Raw genomic sequence first — 20,572 nt, 5'->3', positions numbered from 1 at the left:
TATTTCCAACTATAGCAAAACAAAAGCTGACACACAGAGAAATGTTAATTTTATTGCAGAAACTCTTAGCCTGTGGGTGAAACACAGTAAAAAAATTATTGGAATTCCATAGGTAAGAATACTCCTCCTTTCTTCAACACACTCGGATATTTTTATAGATCACTCTTTAAAATAATACATGATTTTGGTGTTGCAGCTTGCATATTTTTAGACAATTATGAAGCAAATGCTGAAAGTTAGTGCCAGCACTGCAAAATTTTAATAATGTGCTCTTTTAAAGGTACTGCACTGTTGAACAACGCTTGAAAAAATCCTACTGCTGTTTTAAATGGAGAACTAGAGAATACAAATGTTTATTCAAGCTAGAGGGCTCAAGTTACGCTCTATCTTAAACTAAGAGCAGATACTGCCATCTAGATTAATTCTGGTGCTTTGTCTAACTAGATGTTGGCTTTTCCTACTTTTTGAAAAATGGCAACAACAAACAACAGTGGTTTGGTACGACAAAATACAATGAATGGTAAAGAATCACTTAAAAAATTCATATAATTTCAAGTCTTGGAAAAAAAGGCATTTGTGTTTTTTCCAAATAGCAATGATTAAGCCTTAATTCAATTTTTAAATGCAGAAGATAAATGACATCAGAAATAGGAGGAGTGAGCTGGGCCTGGTGGCGCGCACCTGTAGTCCCAGCTACTCTGGAGGCTGAGGCAGGAGGATCGCTCGAGCCCTGCCTAAGCTCTGGAGTAGCTGGGAGTTCAAGGTTACAGTTAGCTATGATCATGCTATTGCACTCCAGCCTGGGCAACATAGAAGACCCTATCTCTTAAAGAAAATAAAAGATAAAAAGAAAGGAGAAAACTTTATAAAACATTTTTTAAAAGCTCCATAATCCTGAAGATTATAAAGAAGTAAATGTAGAAGTGATATCAGTAAGACTTTTAACTTCCTTCTATTAGATTTCTTTTTCTTAAATCTGGGAAGAGGAAAGGATTGTTCAACATTCTCGAGTGAAAACACAAATAGGTTTTGGTTTATTTAATAAGCAAAATAAGATCACTTAATAACCAATTTTTTAAAAAGAGCATTTCATTATAATCTGTTTTAATTTACCTCCTAGCAAACAAAGTGCACTAATTTTCCCCTACTTTTAATTCCTCACAGCAAAAGGAATATTGCCTTTTTTGCTCCAGATTGGGATCCAAAATCATAAGGTATTCCAGGATCATTTATCAGGATTAGAGAGGTTTTTTATCAACTTTGGACTGTTGCTCTTCTTGAAACTTCATTTTGTTTTCCTCTGTTACACCTAGAATGGCTTCAATATCTTTAATGGTGGTCTGTAAACAAACAATAAAAACAATATTCATTCAGTCATTACTTAAATACCTCTTGCAAGCCCCCTAGCAAGCATTTGCTCCTTTTTGAAGTTAAGTATGATTTAGACCAGTTCTACTCAAAGTATGTTCCACTGACTGGCACCTGTCTACAAATCATTGGTTACCAGTCTTGTTGAAATGAGTAAAAAAGTAGAGAGTAAGAATTTGTAACTCTTTCTAGAATTTTTATGTCTAGTAAGTCTAATAATGAAAACACTGGGCTTCTGTTTTGCACATCTTTAATTTTTTCATTTCTTTTTTTAGTAATTCGATTTTGTTGTATTTTACAGAAATATTGCTCCATGACAGGTCAGAAAAAAACAAAACAAAACCAATAGGTTCTTCACTACAGATAGTTTGAGAAGCACTGGTCTCGTCACCCTAAAAACAGGGTTAGTAGGCTTATGGCAGGGTTTATTTCCATTGGTTGCTGGGAAGAAAAATGAACCTTCCCGTTTTACTTAATTCATATTTTATTAAGGTATAATTCCCATACCATAAAAGTCACCCTTATGAAGTGTACAAATCAGTGGTTTTTAGTATATTCACAAGCAACCATCACCACTATGTAATTCCAGAACATTTTCATCCCCCCAGATAGGAACCCTGTGCCCATCAGCAGTCATTCCCCATAGTCTCCCACCCCCCAGCCTCTAGCAACAACTAATCTACTTCCTATCGCTATGGATTTGCCTGCATCTACATTTCATATAAGTGGAATCATATGATATGTAGTCTTTTGTGACTGGCTTCTTTGACTTAGCACAATGTTTTCAAGGTTCATCCATATAATACAATGTCAGTTTATGGACATTTGGTTGTTTCTACTTTTTGGCTATTATGAATAATGCTTCCAGGAACATTAATGTACAAGCTTTCATGTGAACATGTTTTCAATACCCTTGAGTATGTGCCTAGGAGTGGAACTGCTGGGTCATATGGTTAATTTTATGTTTAATTTTTTGAGGAACTGCTAAACTTTACACAGTTATGACACCATTTTATATTCTGACCAGCAATGTATGAGGGTTCCAGTTTCCAGTTTCTCCATATCCTTGCTAACACTTCTTATTGCCTGCTTTTTTTTTTAATTGTAGCCATCTTAGTGGGTGTAAAATTGTGCCTCATTATGGTTTTGATTTGCATTTCCCTAATGACTTATGATGTTGAGCATTTCTTCATATATTTATTGGCCATTTGTGTATCTTCCTCAAAGAAAAGTCTTCAAATCCTTTGCTCCCTTTACTGGGTTATTGGTCTTTCTATTGTTGAGTTGTACAAGTACTTTATATATTGTGGATACTAGCACTTTATCAGATATGCGATTTATAAATATTGTCTGTCTTTTTACTTTCTTTTCTTTTCTTTTTTTTTTTTCTGAGACAGAGTCTCGTTCTGTTGCCCGGACTAGAGTGCCATGGTGTCAACCTGGCTCACAGCAACCTCAAACTCCTGGGCTTAAGCGATCCTCCTACCTCAGTCTCCCAAGTAGCTGGGACTACAGGCATGCGCCACCATGCCCGGCTAATTTTTTTCTATATATTTTTAGTTGCCCAGGTAATTTCTTTCTATTTTCAGTAGAAATGGGGTCTTGCTCTTGCTCAGGCTGGTCTTGAACTCCTGACCTCTCAACCCCACCTCAGTCTCCCAGAGTGTTAGGATTACAGGCGTGAGCCACCGTGCCCAGCCTTCTTTTTACTTTCTTGATAGTATCCTTTGATACACAAAATTTTAGATTTTGTTGAAGTCCAATTTATCTATTTTCACTTTGGTTGCTTGTCTTTTAGGCATCAGGTCTAACAAACCATTACTAACCCAAGGTCATGAACATTTACACCTATGTTTTCTCCTAAGAGTTTTATAGTTTTAGCTCTGACATTTAGTTTTTCTAACTATTTTGGCTTAATTTTTGTATATGATGTGACATAGAGGTCCAACTTCATTTATTTGTGTGTGGATATCCACTTGTCCCTCCCAGCACTGTAACTGGCTCTATGAACAAATTTCAATGACCCCTATATATTTTTTATAATCTTCTCCCTTAACTAACTGTTTGAACTTTTTGAGTTGTTTCCCACATATAGTGGGATTTCTGCAAGACAAAAGAATTGAGATTTTAAAGGCTCCTGGCAGACTTCCTGACACCAAGACACACCATCAGTCACTAGCCCGCCCCAATGCAAAGAGTCCCTCGTTAATTTCAACACAACCTGTCCCCATGCGCATATCCACTTTTTAGAAAGCCTGAAGTCTCTGTTAGTAGGGGAGATGAATTTGAGGCTGCTTCTCCCCATCACTTGACAGACATCTTTCACATTAAAATGTTCTTTCTTCCTTGGCAATTCTCTTTGTCTCTGTGTGGCGAGTAACCAGACCTTGTCTGAAGCCCCTTTGCGGTTTCAATAATAGCACCACTTATTAAAAAGACTATTAATATTTTTCCCCATTGAATTGTTTTGGTACCCTTGTCAAAAATCAACTGACCATAATGTGTGGGTTTATTTCTGGACTCTCAATTCTATTCCATTGATCTATATATCTATTCTTATGCTAGTACCACACTGTCTTGATTCGTAGCTTTGTAGTAAGTTTTGAAATTGAGAAGTGTGAGACCTCCAACTTTGTTCTTCCTTTTCAAGATCATTTTGGTTATTTGGGTCCCTTGCGTTTCCACATGAATTTAAGGATCACCTTGTCAATTTCTGCAAAAAAGCCGGCAGCAATTTTGATAGGAATTGCATTGAATCTGTAGACTAATTGGAGGAGTATTGGCATCTTAGCAATATTAAGTCTTCCAACACAGGTCTTTCCATTTATTTCACAGATGTTTTGTAGTTTGCACTGCACAAATATTGCACTTTTGTTAAATTTATTCCTAAGTATTTTATTCTTTTTGATGCTATTGTAACTTAAAATTTTTAAATTTTATTTTTGGATAGTTTATTGCTAGTGTATAGAAATACAACTGACTTTTGTCTATTGATTTTATATTCTGCAAACTTGCTCAGTTTTCATACTTTATTTGTGGGTTCTTTAGGATTTACTATTTACAAGAATTTGCCATCTGCTAATAGAGATAGTTTTATTTCCACCTTTCTAATCTGGATGCCTTTTCTTTCTTTGTCTAATTGCCCTGTCTAAAACCTCTAGTAAAATGATGAATAAAAGTAGCAAGAGCAGACATCCTCACTTTGTTCCTGATCTTGGGGGAAAAACTTTGGGTCTTGTTAAATGTCAGCTGTCAATTTTTTGTATTACACTTGATCTTAGCCCAAAGACTGTGGGTTTTTTGCAGATGGCCATTTCAGGTTAAGGAAGTTACCTTCTACTCCTATTCTGTTGAGTGTCTTTATTGCAAAGGGTATTGGATTTTGTTAAATGCCTTTCCTGCATCACTTTCCATTTGTATTCATCCTATATTTGGCTGGTAAATCCTTGTTTACAAACAGCAAATACCTATTATAATGCCACTAGGTAGTAGACAGAAAATATTACCAAAGATGAATCTATTCCACTTTTCAAAATTTTGTTATTATACCTATATTATATTGGGATTTAAAGTTTTTGCCTTTAGACCTTCTAACACAAGTAAAAAATCAAGAAAATAATGATTGATCTGAGAAGGTGAGAAACCATGAGCTACTTAAAAGCTACCTGAAAACATCTGACTTTTGCTGATTTTGAAAGTCAGAGAAAGGGCAGAGAAATAGCCTTCATTCTGTCAAGGGTGGTTTACTCTGCCAATCTCAAGTCCAAGCTCAGAGTCTGCTTAGTCTGTGTGGATTTGGGGATAAACCACATCCTGCTTATTAGCTATATTTGGACAGGCTTGAGATTTTGCATATGGCAGTAACAGCTGAAATGATGCTAGCTAGAAGGAACTTAAAGTGTAAATGAGGAGCCTATATCCTTTAGGGCCAGTGTACACTGAGGTAACATGGGGTCTATTTTTTATTGGATCTTCTCAATCATGTTGTAGGAAAAGCAATGGTCATTCCCCAGCTCATAAAACCACTTTAACAAATAAGCATTGTTATCATTGTTACTGTTACTAAAGGAGCTAGGCCCCAACTCAAGTAAAAAATGTATTAAAAATTATATATCTATATTTTTTATTTTTTTAGAGACAGAGTCTCATTCGGTCACCCAGGCTGGAGTGCAGTGGCATGATCTTAGCTCACTGTAGCCTTGAACTCCTGGGCTCAAGTATTCCTCCCGCCTCAGCCTTCCCAGTAGCTGGGGCTACAGGCATGCACTACCACACCTGGATAATTTTTCTAATTTTTTTGTAGAGACAAAGTCTTGCTGTGTTGCCCAGGCTGGTCTTGAACTCCTGGACTGAAGGGATCCTCTGGCCTCAGCCTCCCAAAGTGCTGGGATTACAGGTATGAGCTCCTATGCCTAGCCTAAAAATTGTATTTTTGTCAAGCTTTTGTTGAACTTTCCATTTAAGAGAGAAACTACATGGGGATTCCAATTGAGTGCTTTCAAACATGATGAAGGCCTAGGTTGGGAATCAGATTCAGACTTTCCTGATCAATACCACTTGGTCATCTCTGTTCAGCTGGTATTTCAAACCCCCCCCCTCAGATCTTGCTCCTGTATTTTAGAGTTTGGAGACTGCTAGTCAATTACATATAACTGGACTTTGTGGACTAACATCTTTACAGGCCACATGGAGGCTTCAAAAGGTTAGTGGTGAAACATCCACCCCACTTTGGAGAAATGGGGTGGGGTAGATGGCACACATATATGCTGGGATTTTTTTTTTTTTTTGCATTTCTTTTATTTTTTTAATTTTTTTCTTTCAGCATATTATGGGGGTACAAATGTTTAGGTTATGTATATTGCCTTTACCCCACCCGAGTCAGAGCTTCAAGCGTGTCCATCCCCCAGACAGTGCTCACCACACCCATTAGGTGTATATATACCCATCCCCTCCTCCCCGCTCCCATCTGCCCAATACCCGATGAATGTTATTACTATATGTGCACTGAAGTGTTGATCAGTTAATACCAATTTGATGGTGAGTACATGTGGTGTGCTTGTTTTTCCATTCTTGCAATACTTCACTTAGTAGAATGGGCTCCAGCTCTATCCAGGATAATACAAGAGGTGCTAGATCACCATTGTTTTTTGTGGCTGAGTAGAACTCCATGGTATACATATACCACATTTTATTAATCCACTCATGTATTGATGGGCACTTGGGTTGTTGCCACATCTTTGCAATTGTGAATTGTGCTGCTATAAACATTCTAGTGCAGATGTTTTGTATTTATTTATTTATTTAATTTTGAGACAGAGTCTCATGCTGTTGCCCAGGCTAGAGTGCTGTGGCATCAGCCTAGCTCACAGCAACCTCAAACTCCTGGGCTCAAGTGATCCTCCTGCCTCAGCCTCCCAAGTAGCTGGGACTACAGGCATGCACCACGATGCCCAGCTAAGTTTATCTACATACTTTTAGTTGTCCGGTTAATTTCTTTTTTTTCAGTAGAGACGAGGTCTCACTCTTGCTCAGGTTGGTCTTGAACTCCTGACCTCGAGCGATCCTTCTGCCTCAGCCTCCCAGAGTGCTAGGATTACAGGCGTGAGCCACCGCGCCCGGCCCAGATGTCTTTATTATAGAATGTTTTTTGTTCCTTTGGGTAGATGCCCAGTAATGAGATTGCTGGATCAAATGGTGGTTCTACTTGTAGCTCTTTGAGGTATCTCCATACTACTTTCCACAGAGGTTGTACTAGTTTGCAGTCCTACCAGCAGTGTGTGAGTGTCCCTATCTCTCCGCATCCACGCCAACATTTATTGTTTTGGGACTTTTTGATAAAGGCCATTCTCACTGGAGATAAGTGATATCTCATTGTGGTTTTGATTTGCATTTCCCTGATAATTAGAGATGTTGAGCATTTTTTCATAGGTTTGTTGGCCATTAGTCTATCTTCTTTTGAAAAGTTTCTGTTCATGTCCTTTGCCCACTTTTTGATAGAGTTGTTTGATTTTTTCTTGCTGATTTTCCTGAGTTCTATATAGATTCTAGTTATCAGCTCTTTATCAGATGTGTAACATGCAAATATTTTCTCCCATTCTGTAGGTTGTGTGTTTGCTCTCATGATGGTTTCTTGGCTATGCAGAAGCTTTTTAATTTGATCAGGTCCCATTTATTTATTTATTTTTGTTGTTGCTATGATTGCCTTTGGGGTTTTCTTCATAAATTCTTTGCCTAAGCCAATGTCTATAAGAGTTTTTCCAAAATTTTCTTCTAGAATTCTTATAGTTTCATGTCTTGGTTTAAGTCTGAACTGGAACCAGACAAGGTTGCTCTCTATCACTGCTTCTGGGATTTTTTTTTTTCTTCTTCTCCCTAACACACATTTCCTTCTTGGGTCTTAGAACTTCTCCAGCTCTAGAAACTGGGGCTCCCCAGGAATCACTAGCCAGACATTGTATTATCTGAAATATGGACAGATTACATTCACAATTTATGGTTGTGACAATCTCTGTTTCAGTTCCACTGTGATGTTTTAGCTTTACCTCCAACATGAGGAAGCTCTTCTCCCTTATGAGCTTGGGTCTGAAAATGGCAGCAAGCTAAAAGCAACTCTACTATATTTCAAAGAAAAAAGTTTCAAGCTATTAAATTTAACTAACGGCTTCAGTGGGAACCTTGCAATATTGACCCTGCACATTGTAAAATATGTACTGCTTACAATAAAAAAAAAGATGGTTTAGCACTTGTTTACAATACAGCATGAGGTATTTTCAGCCGTTGTATAGAAATTAACCAGGATCGTTAGTTAATTAACACCTCACCTTAAAATTGGTCTCGCCTTGCATATTAGGTGCTGATATTTCTTGATGGATGATGAAGAGACTGTGAGCAAAGGTCATGAGGACCCCCTGGAGATCCTCGCCGATTGTTCTGTTAATGATATCCAAACAAATGAGTTTACCAACGATTCCCCTCACATGCTTAAAAACAATCGCCCTCTCATTTGTGCCTGTCTGGTGATGGAATTTAATGAGTATTTTCAATCTCACAAGGTGGCAATCTTCAGGGAGATATGAAAGATGAGGCTCCATTTTAACTTGTCAACAAAAAGGATTTGCGTAATAAATATTTTTTATTAATCAACTTAGCAGAATACAGCGATAGGGTCAGTCATTTCCAGGAAAGGCTACCACTGAGCTAGGACATTGTATGAGCTCATTTTAAAAATTGTTTGAGTCAGTTTAAGAGAATTGTTGTTAAGTGTGATTCATGCCTAACAATTGCCTTGTCTACAGAGACGTTTGCATCTCGGGATCCCGGAGACTTTTTGTCTGGGGTTTATTATCTATTTCAGGTGTGCAAGTGAGTCCTGCTCCTCCTGAGGGTGCTCTGCCCATGTTCAGCAGAGAATGTGCCCCGTTCATGAACGGCCGTCTTTATGAATCTGAACTCTCCCTCTAAGAAGATTTCAGAGACAGCTTGCAAACCACTGTGTAGCATTATACTGCGGTCAGTGAACATTCCCAGACAACTAGATCGTTGTAAGTTTTAATTTGGAAACAAAACTCTAGGGTATTTTTCTAGCTATTTTTTGAATGTTCTTTATTGAAGGAAAAAAATAGGTTAAATGACTGGATTAACATTTAAAAAGTGTTCTGCCCTGAGGTGGTGGGATTACTTCTTTCTCATTTACCTGTAAACTAAGTCACCTTACAGTCTAAGGCTCAGACCCCTTTGTGTTGGCGCTGTCCAGCCTCATCAGACTTTCCCCTGGGTGGGAGCCCAAAGCTTCCCAGTCCCTACGACAGGAGACCAGGGCTCGCTGTCCTGCCACTGACTGTATGGCTTTGGGGAAGTTACTTAATTAAGCTCTCTGGGTCTTCATTTCCTTTTCTCTGAAATGAAGGAATTGGACTGGATTGGTGATTCTAAACTTTAGAGTTCCATTCCCAGAATCTGAGGACAACCCACCTCTTACAGCTGCTGAACATTAGTATCTCTTTTAAGAAAATAAATAGTAGCCAAAGGCAACTTCAGAGTCAGTAATTTAAAAAAGTGATTTGTATTTTACTGCCACAGGGTCAGTATATATTAGACCCTGAATGCTTCTTTTTTTTTTTTTTGAGACAGAGTCTCACTCTGTTGCCCGGGCTAGAGTGAGTGCCGTGGCGTCAGCCTAGCTCACAGCAACCTCAAACTCCTGGGCTCAAGCGATCCTACTGCCTCAGCCTCCCGAGTAGCTGGGACTACAGACATGCGCCACCATGCCCGGCTAATTTTTTCTATATATATTTTTAGTTGGCCAGATAATTTCTTTCTATTTTTAGTAGAGATGGGGTCTAGCTCTTGCTCAGGCTGGTCTCGAACTCCTGACCTCAAGCGATCCACCCGCCTTGGCCTCCCAGAGTGCTAGGATTACAGGCGTGAGCCACCGCGCCCGGCCCTGAATGCTTCTTAAAACAGCAGATTCCTAGGCTCTACCCCAGATTGACAAAATCAGAATCTTCGAGTTGGGGGTCCAGGAATATGCAGTTTCACCAAGCTCCCCAGGTGATTCTTACATATACTAAAAATTGAGGCTCATAGTTAAGTTATAGCTGTGTCTGCGTGTCTGTGTGTGCACATGTGTGTACGATGCCCTGTTCACAAACGGATTCATGCCCCTCCCGTGGTCTCTCTTCAGCCTCCTGATGTCCACGTTCTCTGGGTTGGGAACTAAGGCTGGATGGACTCCAAGTCCCTGTTCCCTATTAATTAATTCATTTCTAGAATTTCCTTCATTTTCTCTTCCTTAAAATTTCTCCTTGAATTCCACTATTTCCCAGAAATATCCCAGAATAGATGGAGTTGGTATGAAGTTATCCCAGAAAAGCCAAACCACAATCTCTGGTCTGAAAAGCCATACTCCGTGTGAGCTCCCTCTCCTTTTTGACAGTCACCTGGCATGACCTGATTGCACTGAAGCCAAACAAAGCCACGGTCACAGGAAAGGACTCCCTTTAAAGCTCCAGGGAAAATTAAGCAACACAAAGAAAAAAATTTTTTATTTTCTTGTCTTTTCTTTTTCAACTTGAGTTCTAGAAAATGGGACTGTCTTGGCCATTGTCTATTAAATCATCTTTTCCCAACCTCCTGTGTTTACACTTCAGTGCAATTCCTAATACAGCAGTTGTGATTCCAGCCTTTTATCTCACACTTAAGAAAGCACAGCTATATGCAAGTGAGAATTCTAGGGATAACCTTGAATCCTATCTAATATTCACAAAAAGCAAATTAGCAAAATCTGTACAAACTTGCACAAGCGATGCACCTCACAACAGTCGGAGAATCTCTGCATTACACAGTAGGGCTACCTATACAAGGTGATCACTCAGTGTAGACTTTGTGGTGTAGTGAAAAGAACACTAGGTTCAGGACAAGGACACAGGCAACTGTGGGACCTGGGCAATTCATACCCCCTCTAAGCCTCAGTTTCCCATCTATAATATGAAGATCCATCAATCCCCCAGTCCTTCCCTGCTCTAACATTCTCTGGCTCAATGACCACAGTAAGGGATGAGAATAAGGTGGAGCAGAAAGCAGTGGAGGAAGCCCAGGAATCTTTCAGGAGGTCCCTGTCAACAGTGCCCTTTCTGCAGGACATGTGAGTAGCAACAGCCATCTAGAAGGTACACCAATAGGACTATTTCTACCGCCGAAGCTAGCCTGCAGGTCAAGGCATCCTTGCCTGAAATCTCAGGTGCAGGTGTAGGGACAGCTGGGCGAGTTCCTCTTGGTTACCAGTCTAATAATTCATTCTGTGGGCTTCAGCATCAAATCCACTGTGCTGCTAGGTCAGTTTGATGATGGGGGGTTTCTTTGTTCATGAAACAGTCTCTCCTGCTGGCTCCTAAATTCTGCGATGGTTTTCCTGCTGCCCCGCTCCTCTATGCCTCAGTCCCACCTGGATAAATCTTCCTGTGGCCCACACCCCAGGGACTCTGCCTCTGCCCTGTTAATCCTACCCAGGTTTCATCTGTCCATTCTGGGACACAAGTCCTGCTCCTGAGTGTCAGCCTCTGCTGGGTTCCGTCATCTGCTGACTAGCTTTCTTCATGGCCCCACACCCCCCGACAGCAGCTGGCCTGGGTCTTCTAAAAGTGGCCTCCTTTCTGAGCTCCTGTGGTCGAGCTCCCCCTACGTAGCTCTCAGGTCGTCCTTTCACTCTTTGTGGTTGGAACTTTCCTGATGCTGTGAATTGGCTGCTTTTCGGGATGACCTCCAGGCACCTGGATCGTGGGTCCTGTATTTGGCCTGTGTGACTGCTCTTCTTCCATCACCTGAAGGGAGCACACCCCTTCCAGCCCCATCCCATGTGCGTGAGGGTTTGTCTAGTTCCAGTCCTGGCCCAGGTTGTCTTTGCAGTTAATCCCTCACGCCAGCTGGTGTCACGTAAGACAGAGCTCATATCTCTGTGTTCTGATTTGTAGTTCTTTGTACTTAACTAACCCATCTGTCTGAAATCCTGAGATTAGAAATATACTTGGACCTTGAACCTTTCCTGCTTAATTAGACTCCTAACTCAGGAAAATGCAAATTTCTCATGCCCCAGCTTGCCAACTTCACATCCAGTTGACTGCTTGGTTTTCCTAGTCCCAGTAACTGCCTGGTGACCTATGTCCTACCACAGCCGAGGCATCATACTGTCAAGTTTGCAGAGAGTAGAATAGGAAGTGTTCCAGCTACTAGTCAACTGCTGTGCCCCTTTCCTGGCTTGTCAGCAGTTGACAGGCTAGAACACATTTACCTGTTTACTTGTTTATTGTATGCCCACCCCACTGCAATGTCAGCTTTATGGGGGTAGGGACTTGTCTGTTTGGTTCATTGCTGTTTGTCCCACACCTAGAACTGTGCCCGGCACAGTTGATTAAATGCTTTTGAATTTTCTGATAGGTAAGGGTAGGGTAGGGAGAGAGCTGAGGGGCAGAACACCACTGGGAAAAAAAAGCCACTGCTTCCCTGCACATCCTCAGAGGTGTCCCTGGCTCTGTTGTCATCCTGGATGTGAGGACCTGGGCAGAGAAGATGAACGCATGCTTGCTGGGCTCCTGTGGATTAAGGCTCATTTCTGTTGCTTTCAGCGCAGTGTGACAAAAGGATGGGGAGAATCCCCAGTGAAGGGACTTTCTTAACAAGAGCCAATACGTTTTGCATGTTTATGGGATCTTGGGAAAGGTTTGGAACTGGAGGGGAGGACTCAAACAGCCAGCTTGTCCTCCTCCCAGGTGACGAGAAGCATTTAAGACTGTAAGCACTAGATTAAATTGTAGCCACATTCTACCTCCAAAGGAGAAGACACCAGAACATTTGCAAAAGTTCAGAAGGATTGATGAGAGTGAATATCATGGTATTGATAATGGTTTGTTATAAATAACTGAGAATGCTTTGGTAAAAGAAAGGACTGTGTTTTGGATAGGGGAGTTGAGACCTGCCCTGTGCACCTGTTTGCTTGTTTTGGTGCACAACTGTTTGGATCAGTTTCCAGGAAACTGACGTGGGGAGTGGGGGTGGGCCATGGGGAACTGAGGCCGCTCAAGAACGTGAATGCTTAATAGAAGAATTGGCTCTTATTTGGTTAGTTTTTATAAGACCAGGTGTGTGTGTGTGTGTGTGTGTGTGTGTGTGTGTGTGTGTGTGTGTGTGTGTGTGTGTGTGTGTGTGGTGTGTTTCAATGTGAAGCTACAATGTCTACACTGTTGCAGATGGTACAAGGAAGAGAAATACAGGGCAGAAACAGTTTCCCAATAAGGTAGGATGACTTAAAGGCACCAAATAACTATATGCCAAGATATGGAATACTAGATAACTCAAGGTTGTGGCTCTAAGATTCTGAGTCCTGGATGAGGAGACAATTTTGCTAGCTCTTCAAAATACCCTGGAAAGAAGTTTGGGAGAAGTGTATGTAGAAACCTCCTGAGTGTTGCCGCAGGACTCTGCTCAGCATTACACGTACCTTGAGAAGATCAGGGCTGAAACTAGATCTTAGGAGGGGCTACAGACTCTGCCTTTTTGGGGAATATCTTGCCAAGACACCAGAGCACTTTTCTAAGCATGCCAGGATGACAGCTGCCTTTCCATAATCTGGACACCTGAGCTGGCCCTATCAGTCAGATTTGACATGACTTACACGCATATATGTTTGAGTGTGATAGGTTGTTAAGTCTAAACTCTTACCTGCCAATTTTGGATAATTAATCAGTTATATTTATGAACCCCTATGGAGACATCTAAATTCATTTTATGAAATACCTGAAGAACTAAATAAAACAACACAGATTTCCAACAAATCATCATGCTGGTTAAAATGCACAAGAAGCACCACTCTTGGTGGTGGTTATAGTCTGTTTTCTTAGCTTATTCTATCTCATAGAGACACTTCATACTCACAACATTCCCAACTTGTCTCTCTTCAGGTGCTCATATAATAAAAAAATAGTTCCTTGTTTGTCCTGTAAAATTTGAGTGGGAAGAAAAGACATAGCATATTATTTTGAAAATAAAGAAAATGTTACTAGCACAGAAAGACCACTAAGACCACAGAGACTGATTTGAATTGAAATCTAGAGCTACCTTCATATTCTGAGAAGCACATTTGAAAAGGCTGTCTCCGGAACACGGAGTAGGCACGTTCTAGGACTGGGTTTCCTAGTACGATCCTCAGAACACCTGCGTCAGAATCATCTTGTGTGCTTTTTAAAAGGCCTTTTCACTGGCATCATCCAAGCTCAGAATCCTTGGAAGGAAATCTGCCTTTCCTGGGTGATTCTTGTGCACATCAAAATTTGAAAACCATTGTTATAAGAGCAGTTGGTAAAAAAATATAGGGAAGCAATTTGTATAACTCTCCAAGAAAGGCCACCAGGAGTCTTCTTTGCCTCCATCCAGAAAGAATAACAGAAGTAAAAGGCTTACACAAAGGTGTTTTTCCTTAATACCCCATAAAACAATTCAGTATTTTATTTTTCATGTGAGAGATGTAAGAGTCTACAAGCAGCTCACCAAAGTAAACCTCACTGTAAACAACATTTTCCCAAGGCAACTGCTACCTATCTATGTACCCCGGTCTCTCCCTAGACAATACGCTGTCAGAGTCCCAACGGCTGTTTCCTACTCAGGCCTATTTCCCCAGGTGGTAGCATCTCAGGCTATAGATCTTTTTGTCTGTGTTTATCCATCTTTCCCTGCCTTCAACCATATTTAAAATTTTACTCTGTGTAAAATTCTTTTCAAGCTAGGTATTAGAAAGCGCCATAATAAATAATTTTTTGCTATGTAAACTTGCAAAGTCATTTGTTTTAAGCCTCAGCATCCTCATCTACTAAATCAGAACAGGAATATCTACCTTTCAAAGTTACGGCAAGGATGAAACAAAATATGTGAAAATATTTTACATGGTATAAAATGCTATCAAATAATATTATAAATAACTACGGACTAAAAAGAAAAAAACCAAATTATCTGCTCAGCCCTCATCACTGAAACACCGGTGGAACGGGGACTGTATAACCACAATAAGTTCTCCATTTGGAAAGGGAAAGAGTGAGAGAGGAACGGAAGACGGGGTCTGTAGCAACTGTGAAATCCCACGGGCAGGCATTTTAAGGGCCCCTATCCTGTGGGCGGGAAATGTTCCTTGGTTTAGGCCTCATTCCACTGGCTCCGTGAGGCTCCCTTAGACATTCTTCTCTGTGGTTCTTGGCTCTGCCTTCTGGGCTTTTACTCCTTTTCCACAATCATCCTTGCCCACTTCTGAAGTGGACATTAGAGATTATGCCTTCCTTAGCAATTTAAAAATTTTCTCATCCATTTCCTGCCTGTAGATAGTTGAGGGTCCAAGCATTGTTTTATGTCTTGATCAGTGATGGTCTCTTTTAATCCAGACTGGTACTTCTCTTAAGTCCTCTCAAAAGCTGACTTGGTTTCTAATCTATTTGATTTCAATCAGCTAGAAGTACAAATAGCTACACGTGCAGTTCTTTTCTAGATATACTCCTTAGATTTTTAATATTTCTTTGCTTTCCTGTGTCTATGCCTCTCTCTCTTAATTTCAGGTATCTTACACCTATCAGGCTTCAGTAGGAGAGCTACACCCTTTGTCTCTTTTTCTTAAGTGATTCTGTCTAAAGGAAAATACTTGCTGGAGGCCATAATCCTTGTTGGATACTTCCTCTAAGATATCTTAACTCTTTCAGAGGTTTTAATAGCAGGTTAGAGTCAAACCTGTACTTTTGACCCTTACTGTCAGGCTGAATTTTAATTGGCTTTTGTAGTGCAAATGCCTTTTCAATTTTTTTTATTCTTCCAGTATCTCCCTATTCCCTTTCGTTTCTGTTTACAAAATGCCTCATTCATTTGAAAGTTTATAATTTTTGTATATATACTTTGCCAAATGCAGGCAGCCATGCCCAACATACACTATTAACATTATCTTTTCCAGCTGCTTCTTGTGGAGCTGTAGGTATGTTAGCTATATTATTTGCCTTCCAAGTTATTGCAGGTGACACTTTTACTAAATATGTCACCACTTCATAACATGGATTGTCATCTCTCTAGTTTCCATTAACAGTTTCCTTGCTACTCATTGCATGACCACTAAGTCAATGCCAAACTTTTAGGTTTCTGTGTTCAGAACATTTGATACTAATTTCAACATCAACCAGGTAGGCTGGGTTATACCATAGTAATTTTAGAAAACCACTTCTTGGTTGTTTATAACAACAGAAGTTATAGTTCTTGCGCATGCTCCATTTCCCGCATGAGTTGGCACAGGTCTCTGATCACTGTTGGCACACTCAGGGACCCAGGCTGAAGGAGGCTCTGTGTCAATGTGCTTCCATGATTTCCAAGGCATGAAAAAGCATAAACTCGTGAAGTGGCTCCTAAAGGCTTCTGCATAGCAAGGACACCTATCACTTCTGCTCATATTTCACTGGCCAAAACAAGTTACTTGGCCATGCCTAACTTTAGGGGGAGGGCTGAGGAAGTGTAAATCCATTACGTGCCTGGAAGGAGGAGAATCAGACTATCTGTGGGCAGCCCTGATGATTCCCACCATGGTGATACCCTGGCCCAAGGAAATGGCTGCTGGCGGTTGTGGAGCTACTTAGGACCATGGCACGCTGCCTGTGTACGTGTGAGATCAGCCCTGCCCCACACTGTTGTAGGCAGTAAACATGACGCCTTTCTCCATATGGCTTTCATTACAACCTCATTTCATTAGGAAATCAGTGGGGGCAGTCTGTAGCATTACAGAAATACCAGGAATGAAACCCACCAAGTCACTGACAAACTCAGCAATGCTCCCTTACGATATTCATCAAGGAAAAATAACCTCATACAGTGATCTCATTTCCTTTTGTTTCCTGACACTTTGGACAAGAACATCATTTGAGATTATGTGATAATAATAGGAAGAAAAACAATGTTGGGTATAAGGACTTTTGAGGATTCTTCTTTTGGTAGCATTGACAATGATGTATTATTAATGTTACTTTCTTTGTCTGCAAAGAGCACCCACATTAAATTCAACCAAGAGTGTGAGCAGGTAGCAGAGGTTACGATGGAATTTGGGTATGTGAGCTTCTTTTTAGACTCAGCATAACCCAAAGAGGCAATAAAATTGTAGGAAAGTTAATTTTTAATCACATTTTTTTCTCCTTTGTAAAGTAGAGACAGCAATAGGGTCTTTGAAGACAAGTTTGTACTTCTCCAGCTGAAGACTATGTATGAGGTACCTAGACGGAACATTTCATTTGAAATAGATTCCAGAAGTCTTGGATTGGGCTGGTAATAATATTTTAGAAAATAGGGACAGTGGGAAATAGTCCTTAGGAGGAAAAAGGCTCATAGCAGGCACCTTGGTGTAAGAGAAAGAATAATGCTTGACTTTGTGGACAATTATGGGTCAAACGTCATTTCCACAAAATGCCTGGGTCTGTGACCTTGGGAAAGTACTTAAAGTCTTTAAGCCCAAAGTCCTCACTGTACTGTCGTAGAAATAACACCTTCTTGCAGGGCAGACATGGAGAGTGGATGAGATAATGAAGTAGGTACTCCGTAAACACGGGTTCACCACTGGCCCCCGCAAGGAAAGGCAGTTAAGAGAGTCCTGACCAGGGATGGCCCCCGGGGTCTGAAAAGATGAGAACCCATCTCAGGAAAATAAAGCAAGAATAATTTCTAAAATTTCAGAGTCGTTACATGACCCCTTCCCTCCTTGGAATTTTATGACTCCATTTTTTCTTCTCTCTCTCTTCTTGTACTTCTGTTTATTATTTGCTCTTTTTTGCCCCCGATTCCTCCTCCTTTCTTTTTAATGGATCCTTCCAGTATCTGGATTTTATCCTCTCTCTTCTGTTCTCTTTTTCTTCTTTGTGTTATCCTATCTCTCCATTGCCCCCAATCTGTGTTTCTCTTTTCCTCCCATTTCATCTTTCATCTTTTTCAGGTTGTTTAGCCTGGGTGGCCCGAAGGCGAGTCTGCACAACTGTGCCAAACTGCGCCATCTCTCGGCGCCCCCGTCTGCCTTCTCCGTAGCCCTCTTCAGGGAGCTCCTGAGCCCCGTGGAGCCCATTCCTCTGCGCCATCCACCTGCTTTCCCGGCCATAGCAATCTCTTCCCCCCACTGCAATCTGCTCTTACAAATGGAGCTGATCAACTCAAAGAAAGGTGTAAATAAAGTTCGGTGCTTTACTTTTCCCAGGGATACTAGAACTTCGACCAAATACAAAGCTTTGCGCCTAAGAAATAAATCTTTAATAATCATTTCAGGCAATAGAAAGTGACTGAGCATGTTTTCTTTTGGGCAGGAGACTTTCCCTGCCAAATGTACCCACTCACAGAGCTTGTTATGCTTTGATATTTTTAGAAGAATGCAAAATAAATAGACTCAGATAAAGCTAGAGTTAGATTTAGCCACCTTCTGGTACGTGGAAATGTATCAGTCTAATCAGTTTGGGGCTAAAAACTATTTAATTCAAAGGGGTTATGTGCAGCAGATGCAACAATGAATTTCAGGTAAATCAGTTCAATCTGGCTTTTTTGTTCTTCTTTATTTTATCAATTTTAATGTAATTTGCAAGGGAATATGAGCTCCATTATATGTGTCTGCAAACAGCATGAATCAATCTAACCAAAGGGCCTTATGCACCGTGACAATGCCCTGGCAGCTCGCTGGGGATTGCCAAGTGTCCGCCAGACCACTCCACTCACTGTTGGCCCTGTGTTTAAGGTCTGCCTGCTTTTCAAGGGCCTACAAAAACATTTGATCCCTAAAAAGCATATTGGTTCTCAAGTATGAAAAATATAAATTAATAAATGTAATATTGAATACCTATAAATCAAAACATTTGATCCATTGGTTACTGCTCAATTCTTATGTCATTATATATATACATTATATTTAATGTAGGAGACGAATATATTGTAATATGTTTGATGTGATGTGGGACAGTTCTTCCACAAATAAGAGTGTACAGGGCCACTCAAGGTCTTTTTAACACCCTGAGTGTCAGAGATTTGAAAATGTGAATCAAACATGAAATTATTTCTCCAGAGTAACATGAGTCTCCAGGCACAAAGTGGAGGTTCTATTTTAGGTAGGAGACATTACATCGTACTTGCTCCTCTCCAGCTATGTCAGGATGACACAGCTGGGCAGAAGCCGCAGATATCACTGGAAATAGACCAAAAATGGAGAAAGCTGTTATTATCAGAACTCCTTCCAGAAAAAAATTACCATATGTAGGTAGCAGGATGCCATGGACAGAATTGTGTCCTAACCCCCATTGGAGATAGGGCCTTCAAAGAGGTGACTAAGGTTAAATGAGATTATAGGGGTGGTGCCAATTGATTTTTATTTTTTTAAGAGATAGGGTCTTGCTATGTTGCCCAGGCGAGTCTCAAACTCCTGGCTTTAAGTAATCCTCCTGCCTCAGCCTCCCACATAGCTGGGACATGCCACTGTACCAGTTGAACTAATGTCCTTATAAAAGAGACACCAGAGATCTCTCTGTATCATGTAAGGACACGGCAAGAAGGCAGCCAACTATAAGCCAGGAAGTGGACCCCTACCAGGAACCAAATCGCCAGTGCCTTGGTCTTGGACTTCCCAGCTTCCAGAACTGTGAGAAACACATTTCTGTTTTTTAAGCCACTTCATCTGTGCTATTTTGTTATGGCAGCCTGGGCAGACTAAGAGGGAGGATATTCATTGTTAAGCAGCTGGGGTAGGGTCAGGAAACTTACGGGATGCTTCAGGTTCAAGAGATGGTCCCCAAATGCCTCCTGAGTCTGGTGAGCTGTATGGCTTTTGCTTTACCAAGGTGAGTGTGCAAGTTTGGCCAAACTTCCCAGAACTAACTGCTGCCCTCTGTGGAGCTGCCTTTCTGCCCTTCCCCCAGCAGTACCGGGCTCTCCTTTAAATGCATGTCCCACCAATATTTACAGAATATCTGAAGGGGCACCAAATACTTGTTACCTAGATCACCTACAGGCAATCTGGGATTTGGTCCAGCCCTGGTCAACTGTAACCCTTCATACCTCAAGGTCATAGCCGATGCCATGGGCCCTGCATATCTGGAGGAAAACATAGTGGAAAACTACTGAGAGATTGTCGTGCCTCAGCTGGGTGGTCATCACAGCATAGCGACTGGTTGCCAGCGTCTGGAAAAGTGCACAGCTGAAGGTTAGGCTCTTTAAACACTCACTTAAATAAGCTTTTAATTTTAGAATAGTTGTAGATTGACTCGAAATTGCAAAGACAATTCAGAGAGTTTCTATATCCCAACACCCACTTCTCCTATTGCTAACATCTTACATTGCTGTGGCACAATTGTCACAACTAAGGAACCAAATTGCTACATTACGATCAATGTAAGTCCATACTTTATTTGGATTTCATTGGTTTTTCCCTAATTTTCTCTCTCTCTCTTTTTTTTTTTTTTTTTGTTTTGTTTAGGATCCCATCCAAGACATTTAGTTGTCATATATTCTCAGGTTTCTCTGAGCTGTGACAGTTTCTCAGACTTTCCCTGTTTTTGATGATCCTAACAGTTTGAGGGGTACTGGTCAGGCATTTTGTAAACTGTCTCTCAGTTTCGGTTTGTCTGATGTTTTTCTTGTGATTAGAGTCATGTGTTTCTGAGAAAAGAGCACAGAGCCATTT

At 40.7% G+C, this 20,572-nt stretch overlaps 1 protein-coding gene across 3 annotated transcripts in view; it reads right to left on the bottom strand.

Annotated features, from left to right (window-relative positions):
* Nucleotides 1-1,011: 1,011 nt before the first annotated feature.
* IQCH (IQ motif containing H) overlaps nucleotides 1,012-20,572 on the bottom strand; it is a 201,869-nt gene continuing 182,308 nt past the window's right edge. For 2 of the 3 annotated variants that reach the window (XM_045541606.1, XM_045541600.1), the window contains 4 exons: nucleotides 19,948-20,070; nucleotides 13,795-13,856; nucleotides 8,190-8,298; nucleotides 1,012-1,340 (listed from right to left, as the gene is read on the bottom strand). In XM_045541606.1, the coding sequence (XP_045397562.1) occupies nucleotides 1,239-1,340; nucleotides 8,190-8,298; nucleotides 13,795-13,856; nucleotides 19,948-20,070 (396 nt within the window). In that variant the 3' untranslated portion in view covers nucleotides 1,012-1,238. Of the gene's footprint in view, nucleotides 1,341-8,189; nucleotides 8,299-13,794; nucleotides 13,857-19,947; nucleotides 20,071-20,572 lie in introns of those variants that run through there. The other variant, XM_045541616.1, reaches the window with a different exon arrangement.

The sequence above is a fragment of the Lemur catta genome, chromosome 1, assembly GCF_020740605.2.
Source record: "Lemur catta isolate mLemCat1 chromosome 1, mLemCat1.pri, whole genome shotgun sequence".
Lineage (NCBI taxonomy): Eukaryota > Metazoa > Chordata > Mammalia > Primates > Lemuridae > Lemur > Lemur catta.
The sequence above is the reverse complement of the archived record's forward strand: the minus strand, read 5'-3'. Positions and strand labels throughout refer to the sequence as shown.